Genomic DNA, 16,072 nt, shown 5'->3' with positions numbered 1-16,072 from the left:
CTCAAGGAACCAAAATAATAATGTTTAATAATTGTAGGAAAAAAAAATTTTTTTGTCAAAAAATGTAAATCTTGGAACAGTGTTGGTTTATTAATTCGCGGCGAAAAGGTTAATTAACATTAGCCCTTTTTATGTAAAAGGTAGAGAAGTTGTTTCTTCATCTTTTCTCTGTTCGTTCCTCATATGATACGATATATCACCAGTAAAGAAGAAGAGTGTTGAGGTCTGACCAGATATGTTGTTGGCACGCAAGTTTTGTGTAATATATAATTGAAATTGAATAGTAATCATATTCAGTTTTTAACAAATACAGTTTTGTCTTTTTTCATTGAATATATTCATAAACAGACGTAAAACAATGATAGTAATTATGCTGGCACTGCACAGATTACATACAAGGTATGACTTTATGTACATAGTGAGGATTAGAGTCTGTACAAGATAGATATCACTGATAAGAAGTTCTCCAACACTACGAGAGCCATTGACAGTGTTAGCAACTCCACAATGTGAGATCGTTAAAATCATTATACTGAGTACCCCAATATAAAGTATGGAATCTTGGAAACTGTTGTAATCTTATTTAAACTCAGGTAGTTAAGAATAAGATCTGGATAGAAGAGGACTAATAAGTTGTCCTCACTTAGCGGTAAACTGCAAACTGCATTACTGTCCAGAAATGTCATGGCCTGAAAGTGTTTCGGTGAAGATAACCTTTTTCTCCCATCCTGTGTTTCCTTAATCTTTCTGTCATTCATGTTTTCAGACCTGTACTCTTCTATGGAACCTGTTAAAAGTGGTAAAGAGACAAGGACAAACATGTATAGAGATTTTTGTTTTTTTACTTATAAAAAGGACACGAGTTCTATGTTTGTTCATCAGCGTTGTTGCCCTGACCGATGATATCCTTGTAGAAGACCTGTTGGAAATTGAGCCTGCCAGGGAGGTAACTGTCGAGATGTCCTTGCATTCTCAGCAGGATGTCGTCGTAGAGGAACGTGTCATTGAGCTCCAGTACTGGCATGCCGTACATTCGCCTCATCACTTCCACCAACCTTACAGAATCAATGTTGAGGTGAAGTTAGTTTTTGATGACATTCAAGTACTGATAACAGTTATAAGTAAATACAATATGTACTCAGCAGGTGTCGTCGTACAGGAACGTGTCATTGAGCTCCAGTACTGGCATGCCGTACATTCGCCTCATCACTTCCACCAACCTTACAGAATCAATGTTGAGGTGAAGTTAGTTTTTGATGACATTCAAGTACTGATAACAGTTATAAGTAAATTACAATATGTACTCAGCAGGTGTCGTCGTACAGGAACGTATCATTGAGCTCCAGTACTGGCATGCCGTACATTCGCCTCATCACTTCCACCAACCTTACAGAAACAATGTTGAGGTGAAGTTAGTTTTTGATGACATTCAAGTACTGATAACAGTTATACGTAAATACAATATGTACTCAGCAGGATTCGTCGTACAGGAACGTATCATTGAGCTCCAGTACTGGCATGCCGTACATTCGCCTCATCACTTCCACCAACCTTACAGAATCAATGTTGAGGTGAAGTTAGTTTTTGATGACATTCAAGTACTGATAACAGTTATAAGTAAATACAATATGTACTCAGCAGGATGTCGTCGTAGAGGAACGTGTCATTGAGCTCCAGTACTGGCATGCCGTACATTCGCCTCATCACTTCCACCAACCTTACAGAATCAATGTTGAGGTGAAGTTAGTTTTTGATGACATTCAAGTACGATAACAGTTATAAGTAAATACAATATGTACTCAGCAGGTGTCGTCGTACAGGAACGTGTCATTGAGCTCCAGTACTGGCATGCCGTACATTCGCCTCATCACTTCCACCAACCTTACAGAATCAATGTTGAGGTGAAGTTAGTTTTTGATGACATTCAAGTACTGATAACAGTTATAAATAAATACAATATGTACTCAGCAGGATGTCGTCGTACAGGAACGTGTCATTGAGCTCCAGTACTGGCATGCCGTACATTCGCCTCATCACTTCCACCAACCTTACAGAATCAATGTTGAGGTGAAGTTAGTTTTTGATGACATTCAAGTACTGATAACAGTTATAAATAAATACAATATGTACTCAGCAGGTGTCGTCGTACAGGAACGTGTCATTGAGCTCCAGTACTGGCATGCCGTACATTCGCCTCATCACTTCCACTAACCTTACAGAATCAATGTTGAGGTGAAGTTAGTTTTTGATGACATTCAAGTACTGATAACAGTTATAAGTAAATACAATATGTACTCAGCAGGTGTCGTCGTACAGGAACGTATCATTGAGCTCCAGTACTGGCATGCCGTACATTCGCCTCATCACTTCCACCAACCTTACAGAAACAATGTTGAGGTGAAGTTAGTTTTTGATGACATTCAAGTACTGATAACAGTTATACGTAAATACAATATGTACTCAGCAGGATGTCGTCGTAGAGGAACGTGTCATTGAGCTCCAGTACTGGCATGCCGTACATTCGCCTCATCACTTCCACCAACCTTACAGAATCAATGTTGAGGTGAAGTTAGTTTTTGATGACATTCAAGTACGATAACAGTTATAAGTAAATACAATATGTACTCAGCAGGTGTCGTCGTACAGGAACGTGTCATTGAGCTCCAGTACTGGCATGCCGTACATTCGCCTCATCACTTCCACCAACCTTACAGAATCAATGTTGAGGTGAAGTTAGTTTTTGATGACATTCAAGTACTGATAACAGTTATAAATAAATACAATATGTACTCAGCAGGATGTCGTCGTACAGGAACGTGTCATTGAGCTCCAGTACTGGCATGCCGTACATTCGCCTCATCACTTCCACCAACCTTACAGAATCAATGTTGATGTGAAGTTAGTTTTTGATGACATTCAAGTACTGATAACAGTTATAAATAAATACAATATGTACTCAGCAGGTGTCGTCGTACAGGAACGTGTCATTGAGCTCCAGTACTGGCATGCCGTACATTCGCCTCATCACTTCCACCAACCTTACAGAATCAATGTTGAGGTGAAGTTAGTTTTTGATGACATTCAAGTACTGATAACAGTTATAAGCAAATACAATATGTATTACTTTGTTCGTGTGTTTTATGTTAATTGACTGAGAAATAAGGCCAGAAACTGAGCATCTGGTGAAGAAGAAAAAGAAATATGTCTTGTAAATGACTGTAATATTCTGTGTTGGTCGATCTTTTATATAAAAAGATCCACACATCCTTGGCATTATTTACAGAAAATAGAAAACCCATGCATATTAAACAACAGGAAGAATAGAATTATCTTTAGATTTATTCATTTGATAAATTTGTGTAACTATTATTATTATGTCAATCATAAATATTCCAAAAATTTTCTTTTTTAATATATTGAAGAATTAATTTGCAGATGAAGTTAATGCAATTAACATTCACATAATGTTCAGTGTTGATGAACATAAATTTATTATAATGACTTGTTAATTTCTAACATCCTTGTCACAGCCTATGGTCTAAGTACAGCTTTAATGTAAAGTAATGAGAATGGCTACTACTTAGATAGGGCATGATGCTGTTCCTAACCAATGGCTGGTTCTGGATTAAAACAAATTTTTTTAAAGGAGAGGGTAATTCCTTTTTGAGCGTTATTCTGCCCATCCTCATGGACCAATGAACTGTGTGAGGATACAGAATAAGGAGAGTCGGCACAATTCAAGGTCGTACAATAGTACTAATACTGAGTCCATCTCTAACTCGGTTCCAAAGTCTGTCACCTTGGAATTGAGACTGTTTTCCTGTTCACACTGCATCAAATTATTGCTAACACAACTATACTCTTGAGCTATTAGGCCGTTGGTTAACAGATGATGTTAAACCAAAAGAGCTACTGTACATCAACGAAAAACTGAATGATGAAGGAATTTGGAATCATGTTTTTTATGACCCATAAATCAATAAAAATAACATGATTATTTTGGGTTTGAATAGTTACATTTTATCATCTTTCTTTGAAGAGCAATTAATTAACACGAACTTCATCCCGATCTTAAAACTTACTTGGGTTTGAAGACATTAGGTCTGGGAGTGACTCTCCAATGTCCACTCTCTCTGTCCGGTGAGTTGATGAAGAAGACAAGATCGGGCTTCAAGAGATCTGCTGGCCAACGGTAGACGGGGTCTCCAGGAGGAGGAAGATCCTTGATGTCCTGAAATTCCTTAGCGATAGCAAATGCTGCTTGGTCATGCCAGTATCTGTACAAACAGATGATGTCTTTAAACTGTTTGCCACTGTTACTAGTTCACATTGCACATGTAAGCAACCATTCCTCTTTTAATAATAATACACCATTTTTAAGATAAAAAATGTCTATAATGCATAATAGTTTTTTCTGCAATGAATTGTTAGTTTTTTTTTAATTTAATAAATAAAATAATTTTAGATTTTGTATGTTTTTGGTTTCTGGACACCATTTCCTTTTTTATTCCATGTCTCAGGTCATAGTAAAAGCATATGCATTATTTAGGGTAAACAATGTTTTTTATAGTGAACATGAAACAAAAGACGTATCTGAAACACAACAAGACATGTTAAATATTTATGAATCCATTCAGTAAGATATATCATACAGTAATATGTTAGGGAAGCAATTAAAAATAGCTTATGTATTTTAGTTACTGCTTGCTTACATATTGAAACAATAAATAGGTTATCTGCTTGTGGATACTGACCTAACTTTGCTATTTATGAGATAACCTCCCAGTCACAGTCATGATTATAAAACCTCAAAAGTCTTAAAGTTTTAAAAGTGAAACGATCATCTGTTAAAGTGTTAAAGAATTTTACTAAAGTGTATTTAAGTCAATATCAGTGAGAATAAAATAGTGATTGGTATTCTGGTTATGTCGTAATTTAAATGTGCAGAACCTGCTATGTACAGCAAACAGAAAATATATATGGGAGGAACTTCTTAGCAAACTCACTAACAAATCGTGAAATGAATACCATTTGGGGGCTTTGGAAGATTAACTCAATTTCTACTAAATAAACAACATATTAAAAAGATTTTTTCTTGAATTTATTTCATTTTTAACTATCTTTCTACTTAATATCCATTTTTTTAACATTGTACGAGCTTTTGTTTGCAAAAGCCATATGTCAGCCACGTGTGGATCTTGAATATGCTCAACTGTTCCTTTCACTTTTTTTGCTATGGTGAAGCGCATGCATCCAAGAATCTCCTTTAGCAGAATAAATGGAAATCTCTCGGCAGAGTCTGGATGGTAGATGTTCTGTTCCATCCAGAAAATTTTTCAGATTTTGGTTTTGAAAGGTGTACAGCATTGTTATAGAGCAACACAATTCCAGAAAGACATAGAAAAAAGGCCATCATACCTTCTTGTTATATATTGTATGTTTGAAGTTTAGTCAGTGTCGTGCATCTGATATTGTGAGCTCGGTTGTGACAAACACTAACTCTGGGATCTTGTGTTGAACCCACTTTTCATACCCGGTGACAGTTGAATGATCTGTACAAGTTGACCACGTTCCTTTTATTTCAGTTCAGAAACTCAAAACCACAAATCATTCTCCTCAATTGATGTTCCTTAGTGAACTGAGGGGAGCATAATTTGTGAGATTGCTAGTTTTCAGAGACAATTTTAATCCAAGTTGCTATACTCAAATACAGAAATTGTAAGTGAAGAATTGCCGGTATTCACCAATATTTTTATTTACGGCATTGACCAAATCTTGAGACAGGCTGTCTAATTAGAGTTTATAAGGGTAATTTTTCCATTCATCCTTGAAAGTTTTCACCAACCTCAGTTACTGCTTTAGAGATGTACAGGTCACACTACCTGTTGATGAATGGCTGTAGCTGGTACTTTTCTTGATGTCAAAAACATTGACTGATAATGTTTTACAGTCAGTAGACTGATCAATGTTTGTAAATATTTAGAACTGACACTGTAAACAGCACTGTACAACAATATGAAGCAACCTATGTAATTATCAGTTACTGCCTTAGAGATGTACAGGTCACACTACCTGTTGATGAATGGCTGCAGCTGGTACTTTTCTTGATGTCAAACACATTGGCTGATGTTTTACAGTCAGTAGACTGATCAATGTTTGTAAATATTTAGAACTGACACTGTAAACAGCACTGTACAACAATATGAAGCAACCTATTTAGTTATCAGTTACTGCCTTAGAGACGTACAGGTCACACTACCTGTTGATGAATGGCTGTAGCTGGTACTTTTCTTGATGTCAAACACATTGGCTGATAATGTTTTACAGTCAGTAGACTGATCAATGTTTGTAAATATTTAGAACTGACACTGTAAAACAGCACTGTACAACAATATGAAGCAACCTATGTAGTTATCAGTTACTGCTTTAGAGATGTACAGGTCACACTACCTGTTGATGAATGGCTGCAGCTGGTACTTTTCTTGATGTCAAACACATTGGCTGATAATGTTTTACAGTCAGTAGACTGATCAATGTTTGTAAATATTTAGAACTGACACTGTAAACAGCACTGTACAATAATATGAAGCAACCTATTTAGTTATCAGTTACTGCCTTAGAGACGTACAGGTCACACTACCTGTTGATGAATGGCTGTAGCTGGTACTTTTCTTGATGTCAAACACATTGGCTGATAATGTTTTACAGTCAGTAGACTGATCAATGTTTGTAAATATTTAGAACTGACACTGTAAACAGCACTGTACAACAATATGAAGCAACCTATGTAATTATCAGTTACTGCCTTAGAGACGTACAGGTCACACTACCTGTTGATGAATGGCTGTAGCTGGTACTTTTCTTGATGTCAAACACATTGGCTGATAATGTTTTACAGTCAGTAGACTGATCAATGTTTGTAAATATTTAGAACTGACACTGTAGGCACTGTACAACAATATGAAGCAACCTATGTAGTTATCAGTTACTGCTTTAGAGATGTACAGGTCACACTACCTGTTGAACACACAGTCTTCGTTTTATCTACAAGTCCTGGGAGAGGTGGTGCAAGAAAAGTTTAAATCATCCAAGTATATAAGAAAGTTTTAATCATTACTAATAGTCTTCTTCATAATTTTGAAAGTAAAACGATAATTTGAAATTTAAGTACATTATGGGTCAAAGAAAAGCAGGCGTAATAGCCATGACAAAAATTGAGAAGACAGTAGTTCTTTGAATTGTATTGCTTAATGGAATTTTTTGTTTACAGTTTCCAATCATGGACTGTAGACCCGAGTGAAGGACTAGTAAATAATTCCAAATGGCAGTGCTGGCCATTGTTAGTTAGGGTTATGTTTAGTTCATTACAGGAAAGGTCTTTATCCAGTTTATAACTGGCAAATTATTCTAGAATTTAAATTGTGTGTATGATTTTGTACATATTAAAGTGGAATAAAAATAACTAAAAATGTTTTAACTTCAACTGCCAGTCAGAGCAGTGGCTGTGCCTACATGGTTGTAATTACCATTTTGGGTTTGACAATGGACATTGAACCGAGTGTCTCACTGGATATGCTCGTAACATTTTGACTTTGTAGAATTCTTGTCTCGTCTACGTAGTAGTGTCTCATGGTCTTGGCCTGTACTCAGTATGTCAATATAGGCAAATTGTATAGTATGTTACATTTGATTATATCATTTACACAATTGTGTTACTATTAACAAACAATATATATATTACCAAACATCTATGCTATGATGGAATTAGAATAAAATTACAATTACTTAAACTATAAAATTGAAGATCTATAACATGGTTCTATTTGCAATACTAACCCAGCCATTACGACAGGGTATCGGTACATAACTTCCAGGACATCATGGGCTGCAGCGTACATCCCAATGCTGAAGTATGCGCGGCGTAACAGGCCCCCACGGTTGTCGAACAGGTCCCTCAGAGGCACCAGACTGCGCGGTGGATTGCTCATGTAACGAGATCCTGTACTTCGTGCCAACATCCATCCTACAGACCTCCTGCCTGTAACACAATGGTTATTATTCTCACCGATATCTTACAGTTTAAAATAGACAAAATGTTCATCAAACATCACATTCCCATACATCTTCCACATACGTCTTGACACATTCCCACCGGCATCTTACAATTTAAATCTAGACAAAATGTTCACCAAACATCACATTTACGTCTTGTCACATTCGCACCGGTATCTTACAGTTTAAATCTAAACAAAATGTTCACCAAACACCACATTTACGTCTTGTCACATTCGCACCGGTATCTTAAATTTGAAATCTAAACAAAATGTTCACCAAACACCACATTTACGTCTTGTCACATTCGCACCGGTATCTTAAATTTTAAATCTAAACAAAATGTTCACCAAACACCACATTTACGTCTTGTCACATACCCACCGGTATCTTACAGTTTAAATCTAAACAAAACGTTCACCAAACATCACATTTCCGTCTTGTAACATAATAATGGCAAATCTCCTAAATCCTGGGAAATCATCCGTTGCCACAATAATCATTTTTTGTTTTGCTCTTCTTAATGTTAGTTTCAAGAAGATTAAAATACTAAGAGCTTCAAATAAATAAAATTATTTGTTATATTTCATTCAATCGGTTATATTTATAACATAGACAATAGACAATAGACAATAGACAATATTCTTTATTTGTGGATTCTTAGAGAATTACATTAGCGTCAATACAAAATAATAAGATTTTCATAATGGTTTATGTAGTCCATTGAGTTCTCCAGCTCAGAAATTCTTCAATGGTGTAGAAGGGATGACTCAGCAGCCATCTTTTTAGTTCCTTCTTAAAGTTCAGGCTTCCTTCTTGAGATTTGATGTTATCAGGCAGCATGTTGAATAACTTTGCTCCCATGTAGGAAGGTTTTTCTTCAAACAATGCTAGCCTGTGAGCTGGCAAATTGAAGTTTGCAGCGTGACGAGTGTTGTGACTGTGGAGATTACTGCCTCTTGTCAAGTTTTTGTCTATTGCATACATTATCACTTGAAGAATGTAGAGTGCTACTACGGTAAGGATACCATACTCGACAAAAGCTGTTCGACAGCTCTCTCTTGGTTGCATTCCAGCCAAAATTCGCAGGCACCTCTTTTGTAAAACAAGAGGTCTTTGTAAATTCTGTAAACTAGAATTTCCCCATAAACAAAGACCATATCGGAGATGTGAGTCGAACACTGCATAATATGCAACAGTTGCTGTTTTCTTGTCACTAATTTCTTTTATTCTTTTCACCACATACAGTCCAGTACTTAGTTTTTTACATAGGTTGTCTATGTGCTGAGTCCAACTTAGGTCATTGTCAATAACCACTCCTAGGTACTTGGCTACATCCACAGGAACAATATTGGGTAATAGCCCTACTTCGTGTTTCCTTCTACCCATAACTAGTTGTTTCGATTTAGCCTCATTTACCACCAGGTTGTTATTGTGGCAGTATTGAATTGCCATCTCCATGGCAATGTGTGATGAAACCTCTAATCTACTAGGCATTTTGTCACTTAGTAGGAGCACCATATCATCAGCATACATGATGGTAGTTGAATATTGTTCCAGAAATCCAGGAAGGTCACTGGTGAAAAGAATAAACAGTACAGGGCCAAGAACGGACCCCTGTGGTACCCCTCTTGTGACTGTTAAGGGCTTTGATCTCACTAATCTTGTACACCCCTTATCCATGTGTTTCAGCTCAACCATCTGTTGTCTGCCTTCTAAGTAGCTTCGAAACCAACTAGCCGTAATTCCTCTTATCCCAAAATGTGCCATCTTCATTAATAATTGGTGATGGTCAAGGCAATCGAATGCCTTACTGAAGTCTAGTAGAATTGAAGTGGTGGTGTCTCCAGCTTCAAGCTTGTCAATAATACATTCTACTAGACTTACTATTGCTGTTGTTGTAGATCTGCCCTTTATAAAGCCATGTTGCTGTGCTGTTAGTAGATCGTAGTATTTCAAATGTTCCAAGAGGCGGCACAGCACAATTTTTTCAAAAACTTTGGACAATGTTGATATTAAAGATATTGGGCGATAATTACAAATTTCAGCAGAGTTGCCTTCCTTGAACAAAGGCATTACTTTGGCTAATTTTAGGTAACATGGGAATTTACCCTCCTTAAGTGACAAATTTATGAGAAGAGTCAGTGGCTGTGCAAGCTCATTACAGCAGGCCTTGAGAAGTTTGGAGGATATGTCGTCTATTCCTGCAGATGTCTTGCTTTTTAAGGACATTAACAAAGACAATCATTTTATGAGATTAAATATTTGTATTGGTTTCCTTATAGATATAAATTGAAGATTTCTTACCCCCAAATAGAATTATTAAAATTTATGAGGACTTTGATAAAGACTGCTTGTATTTATACGATCCTATAGTATACCCATCATGTAAAATGTAATTTAAAATACTGTTATAAGAGTTATCAGTAATTATTACTATTATTATCTACATTCTCCTCTCAATATCCTTATTACTCCAGTACTGGTTCTAATAGTGGGACCAATTGTGTTTCAGTTGGTTCATGGTTTTTTTCCAACAACAAACTTATCACAAGTGGCGGGATTTTCAATTGCAGCACACATTTTAATTGATGACAGTGAGAAAAGTAAAAGAGATACAGACAGCGGGTGACTACATACTGAACGCCAGTGTTTAGCACCAAGATGGCGGCTGTAGCCTCGCCCACTGCCCCACCATTCAAAAACATCTGTTACTTTTTGGATAGCCCGTGTATGTAGTACCTTTAAGAAAAATCATGAATTAGGTGTCATATCGTTTTGAATGCCTCTGCAAAACCATAAAAAATCGGTTATTTTATTTTTTTATGTACTTAAAGATAATTGACTTTCCAGTAGTGATATAAAAAGTATTAATTTTCAGCGTGATGTTATAAAAAGTTATAAAAATGGCCCCTTTGACATTGCTGCAGTCCTTTCAATATCACTATCACTATCACACTTTTTATGCTCATTTTCAGTTTATCTACTCAACTCAAGACCTATGATTACTATTCTATGTTTGTCTATATTCATTGCACAAGATGGATCTATGAAACTCACTGTCTCTTCTCGTACTCTCTACGACGATGAATGGTTTTCTTTTTCCATACCGTCGCCTCGGATCGTACGGATAAGTCTCCTGGTAAGTTCTCATTAGTTGTCTCACTTCTGTCGTGTTGTAGTACTGAAACACACACCAGTACCGGTAACGATTTATAGCTCATGCTCGTGTATTGATCTCAATGAATATTAGTGTTCTCACAAGAAACTAACCTTCTATGCTCATGCGTAGTTTTAAAAATGACTCCAGTGAAAAGTAACAGAAAGTCTGTGTCCTGCATTCCTACATTGATCCTCTAGTCACCGATAACTTCTAATCAAGATCGCAACCGGATGTTCCTAATGTAATGATGTCTTACTTTACAGCTTGTATTAAATGAAAGATGGTGAGAAGAGAACAGTCACAGAACATAAACTGAAAAGATAGCAGTGGAATCTGTGTCCTGCATTTTTACATTGGTACTATAGTCACAGATAACTTCCAATCAAGATCGCAACTGGATGTTCCTAATGTAATGATGTCTTACTTTACAGCTTGTATTAAATGAAAGATGGTGAGAAGAGAACAGTCACAGAACATAAACTGAAAAGATAGCAGTGGAATCTGTGTCCTGCATTTTTACATTGGTACTATAGTCACAGATAACTTCCAATCAAGATCACAACTGGATGTTCCTACTACAATGATGTCTTACTGTATATGATGTGTTACGCCAATGGCGCTGTGTAGCGGGTACAACGGTTATCGCAAGATAACCGGATCTAGCAACGTCTAGCGTGGCTGTTGCTTGGATGGGTGACCGCTGAGCGATCCTGTCCTTGCAAGCAGCCCGCCTGTCCGACCATTGGTGGTGGTTCGGAAGTCACCTTTAAGCCGTTGGTCCCCAGGTTAAGTGTTAGAGAGGGCTTCTTAGCCCTAATTTCGCCTGGTAAAATAAGACATCTTTTCTTTACTTTTACTTTTTTACTTTACAGCTTGTATTAAATGAAAGGTGGTGAGAAGGGAACAGTCACAGAACATAAATTGAAATGATAGCAGTGACGTCTCAAATGATATCCAGAATTTCGATCCTTTTGTATTCACCCACTTCAGCACTTCTACAAATCAAATGATGCTGTCTAGATCTACAAGAGTCAATAGTTGTCATGTTTCAAGGCTACTATTGATATGCTGGACCACATGTGTTGTGAAGCTGAGGTTTATAGGGATCTATATAGTAATGGTATAAAGTTTAGATTTAGATTGTGTCATCAAGTAAACATTGGTTATGAAGATCACTTACTTTCGCATCATTGAAGACCTGCATGACTGCATCAAATGAATAGAACACCCCATAATCTTGGCAGGCTTCTATGGAATCTGGAACATTTATCACTTGTCAGTCCTATTGATCTAATGTAAATATAAAATATGCTAAAATCTTTCTCAATATATTTCCTATATGAGCACTCCCAGTACTCAGTACCGCATTTCCCTATAGGCCCACTAGGCCCAGGCCTAGGGCGCAAAATTTTAGGGGGCGCATAAATTTTAAAGTACACAAAAGAAAAAAATTGCGGTGGCGGGTGGTGTTGTGTTGGCGCTCGGCGGGGGCGGTGGCCAAGGTCAACTAGGTCCGGGGTGCGACGTTGACTCATTCATTGGTTCATTGCTTTTATTTATTCAAAACATTCCTATATATATACTATTGTAATTATCTTTCATCAAAATTACGTAATTAAGAAATTTACTGGATTTCTACGTCAGTGTAATCAGAGTCCTCTGGGGGGGGGGGGGGGGGCGCTTTTTGGTCTGTAGGCCTAGGGGCGCCGAATTTGTAAATGCGGCCCTGCCAGTACTGTACTTTATTATTAATTGTGATAACACTATATCTGTATCTAGTTTCTCTTCTCATAACTCAGAAATAGTTAATCTACGAGTAAATTAAAAATTATGGAAATGAGAACTTTACGGTTATCTTTGAATTAAAAAATTATACTCAGGTTGTGGCACAGTATAGTATATCACAAGTGTTTTCTTTCTTTGTTTTGTGAAATTGTGGAAAAGTCACCCAATGACTTCTTGACCACAGACATATGAAAAAGTGATCTTGTGATGTTAAAAAAATTTACTTTTGTTTTTGATATAATTTTATATGATAGTATTTGTAGAATTGTTGAATTACCGTGGCATAATATCTGCAGAACCTAAGCTCTGGATTAAAAAGAAAAAATACAATCAATGCTAATTATACAGGCAACTACAAAATTGTAGGTGAGGGGACTATCTGAGGAATATGGTACTGTAGTGTACATCTCAAAACAATTGACAGATCACTTTTTTAATAGTTTGTACTTCTTTTTTAACTTTGACACAAAAATATAAGTAAAATAGTTAATTAGTTAGTTTAATTAAATTTAAATTGTAACAAACCATAATCTGTTGTTTGAAACTCAACATTCAATATCTCGTTTTACCTCCTATGGCCACCGCACGCATTCTTCTCGTACTGCTATTTCCAGCTTATCCAAGGTCCTGGGTTGGTTTGGCCGGCCTCAGATGTTTCTCCCTAGTTCGTCCCAGACATGTTCAATTAGATTTAAGTCTGGACTGCAAGTGAGCCCCTCCAATACTGGTATGTTATGTATGTCCAAGTACTCTCGCTTCATACACTGAGGCTCAACACGTCATCCATGTAACGTTGGGCTGTCCAACTACCGTATCGGATCACTAAAAGGTGTGTTTGATCACAAACTGTTATTCGCCCCACACTAATATTGAGCTGCTCCAATACTGGTATGTTATGTATGTCCAAGTACTCTCGCTTCATACACTGAGGCTCAACACGTCATCCATGTAACATTGGGCTGCTCAACTACCGTATCGGATCACTAAAAGGTCTGTATGATCACCAACTGTTATTCCGCCCCACACTAATATTAAGCCGCTCCAATACTGGTACGTTATGTATGTCCAAGTACTCTCGCTGAATGTACTGGGACGTCCAACACGTCACCCACGTAACGTTGGGCTGTCCAACTACCGTATCGGATCACTAAAAGGTCTGTATGATCACCAACTGTTATTCAGCCGTTCTAATACTGGTATGTTATGTATGTCCAAGTACTCTCGCTGCATGTACTGGGACGTCCAACACGTCGCCCACGTAACGTTGGGCTGTCCAACTACCGTATCGGATCACTAAAAGGTCTGTATGATCACCAACTGTTATTCCGCCTCACACCAATATTGAACCGCCATCAATCAGAACCCTAGGAGTTGGGCGACAATTAACCAACCGCTCATTTCTTCTTCTCCATACTCTGACACGGCCGTCAGTACCAAAAATTGTAAATGTCAACTCGTATTGTATATTACCTTACGTTATGCCAACGCCTGTGGTCTCTTGTGAACTGCAATCTTGTTTTCTTTTAAGTGCGGTCAATCACGACACTTGGAAAGGTCTCCTAGACCTCATTCCAGCTTCCAGGAGTTGATTTCTCACTGTTTGGTCTGATATACAAGTTTCAGTCGCTTGACTAAAGTCATTTTGAAATTCTCTAGCAGTTGAAACCCGATTACAAAGTGCGTTAACTCGTAAAGATCTGTTTTCTATGTGCGTGGTGGACCTCTAGCGACCTTGTCCTGGTCTTCTGTGAAGAGTGCCTTGCTCCTGGTACCGGTTCCACAATCTTGTAACCACTGACTGACTCACACCTAAGTGACTACCTACATCCCGTGGGGAAACACCTTCTTCTGTCAAAGTGACCGCTCTAGTGACTTCTGTATAGGAAAATACCTGTCTAAAACCCGCCATTACAATGAAAACCGAACATAGCAACCATAAAACATCAATTGATCAACATCTAAACTGGCACAAGTTTAGCTAGCTACAGAACTATACCTGGTATTTTTCTTATCTCATTCTTGTTTGGACCTGATAAGCAAAACAGCAGTATTTAACAGTACTATTCGGAAATAATAAAAATCATCTTTATCAAGATGCTGCCTTTATCTGCGGGTAAAGTACAACTCTCTTATGCCATTTATGCACCTAGCAATTGAAGTGATCCCTTAATTTGTTTGAGGTGTGTATTTAGGAAGGAAATAGTGAGTTTCAAGTGCTTTTGGTTAATTTTAAACCTATATGCTTAAAACATATTATAAATTATTTGTTTTATATAATTTTATCAAAAACAATAATAACGAAAATTATATTTAAGTTTTACTTACTTGCAATGACTGTTGATCTAACATGGTGTGAGCAGTAGATAATGTTAAACAGTGCAATAGATTCAAACTTTAAAATAAATATACTCATTAAAGTGTACCCTGACATTGTATTTTACTTTGATAAAAATGCGTTAATTCAAATGTTGACTGTTCATGTTACAATACAGAAAGAAGGCTATTTTTGGCAGTGGACATTAGTGTGACATTTTCATTGATAAGAAACAACAGTTAGTAATCTAAACGATATAGCATGTCTGTTAAATGATTGTTAACTCTTTTTACATAACATAAAAATTAGTTTTACTAAGTAATTTAACACACTTGTATTCATTATTCGTTAAATTACATAATTAACTAGCAATAAGAGCGTGGGTATAAAGGTCTGAGATATATTCTATCTATTAGTATAATAAAACTTATATACCCCATAACATTGCTTTTGAAGTTTGTTTGCAGCCATAATTAAACAACTACAAACGGATTCATAGACATTTCGTAGTATAAGTGTACTTTATAACAATTGGTTTACTACCTAGGCCTTGAATGTTTAATAAAATATACTACAGAAAATTAACATTCACATAGCGTTTTTAATAATTAAATGTAAGAGGCATTTTTGTGACGGATCAACACATTCTGTATTTGTATATAAAATGTTCAATTTTAAGTGATAATAGGTTAAATATTATTTTTCAGGTAAAATAGCTCCAAACTCACATTACAGAAAGGAGAAACTGGCTGTTAAAG

The 16,072-nt window shown here is 36.7% G+C and overlaps 1 protein-coding gene across 4 annotated transcripts; it reads right to left on the bottom strand.

Annotated features, from left to right (window-relative positions):
• Nucleotides 1-822: 822 nt before the first annotated feature.
• On the bottom strand, nt 823-15,540 carry LOC124356040. 4 transcript variants are annotated; one of them, XM_046807192.1, is made up of 6 exons: nt 15,326-15,540; nt 12,396-12,472; nt 11,113-11,236; nt 7,837-8,038; nt 4,083-4,277; nt 823-1,055 (listed from the first exon to the last, which is right to left on the bottom strand). In XM_046807192.1, exons 1-6 carry the CDS (start codon nt 15,429-15,431, stop codon nt 866-868), a joined length of 894 nt encoding a protein of 297 aa, XP_046663148.1. In that variant the 5' UTR covers nt 15,432-15,540; the 3' UTR covers nt 823-865. The 4 variants fall into 4 exon arrangements, with proteins under 4 accessions (XP_046663148.1, XP_046663149.1, XP_046663150.1 ...); XM_046807193.1 differs by lacking the exon at nt 823-1,055 and adding an exon at nt 2,423-2,543 and having other exon boundaries at nt 15,326-15,539; XM_046807194.1 differs by lacking the exon at nt 823-1,055 and adding an exon at nt 2,753-2,873 and having other exon boundaries at nt 15,326-15,539.
• Nucleotides 15,541-16,072: the final 532 nt, after the last annotated feature.

Source organism: Homalodisca vitripennis, chromosome 2 (genome assembly GCF_021130785.1).
Source record: "Homalodisca vitripennis isolate AUS2020 chromosome 2, UT_GWSS_2.1, whole genome shotgun sequence".
In the NCBI taxonomy this organism is placed as follows: domain Eukaryota; kingdom Metazoa; phylum Arthropoda; class Insecta; order Hemiptera; family Cicadellidae; genus Homalodisca; species Homalodisca vitripennis.
The sequence above is the reverse complement of the archived record's forward strand: the minus strand, read 5'-3'. Positions and strand labels throughout refer to the sequence as shown.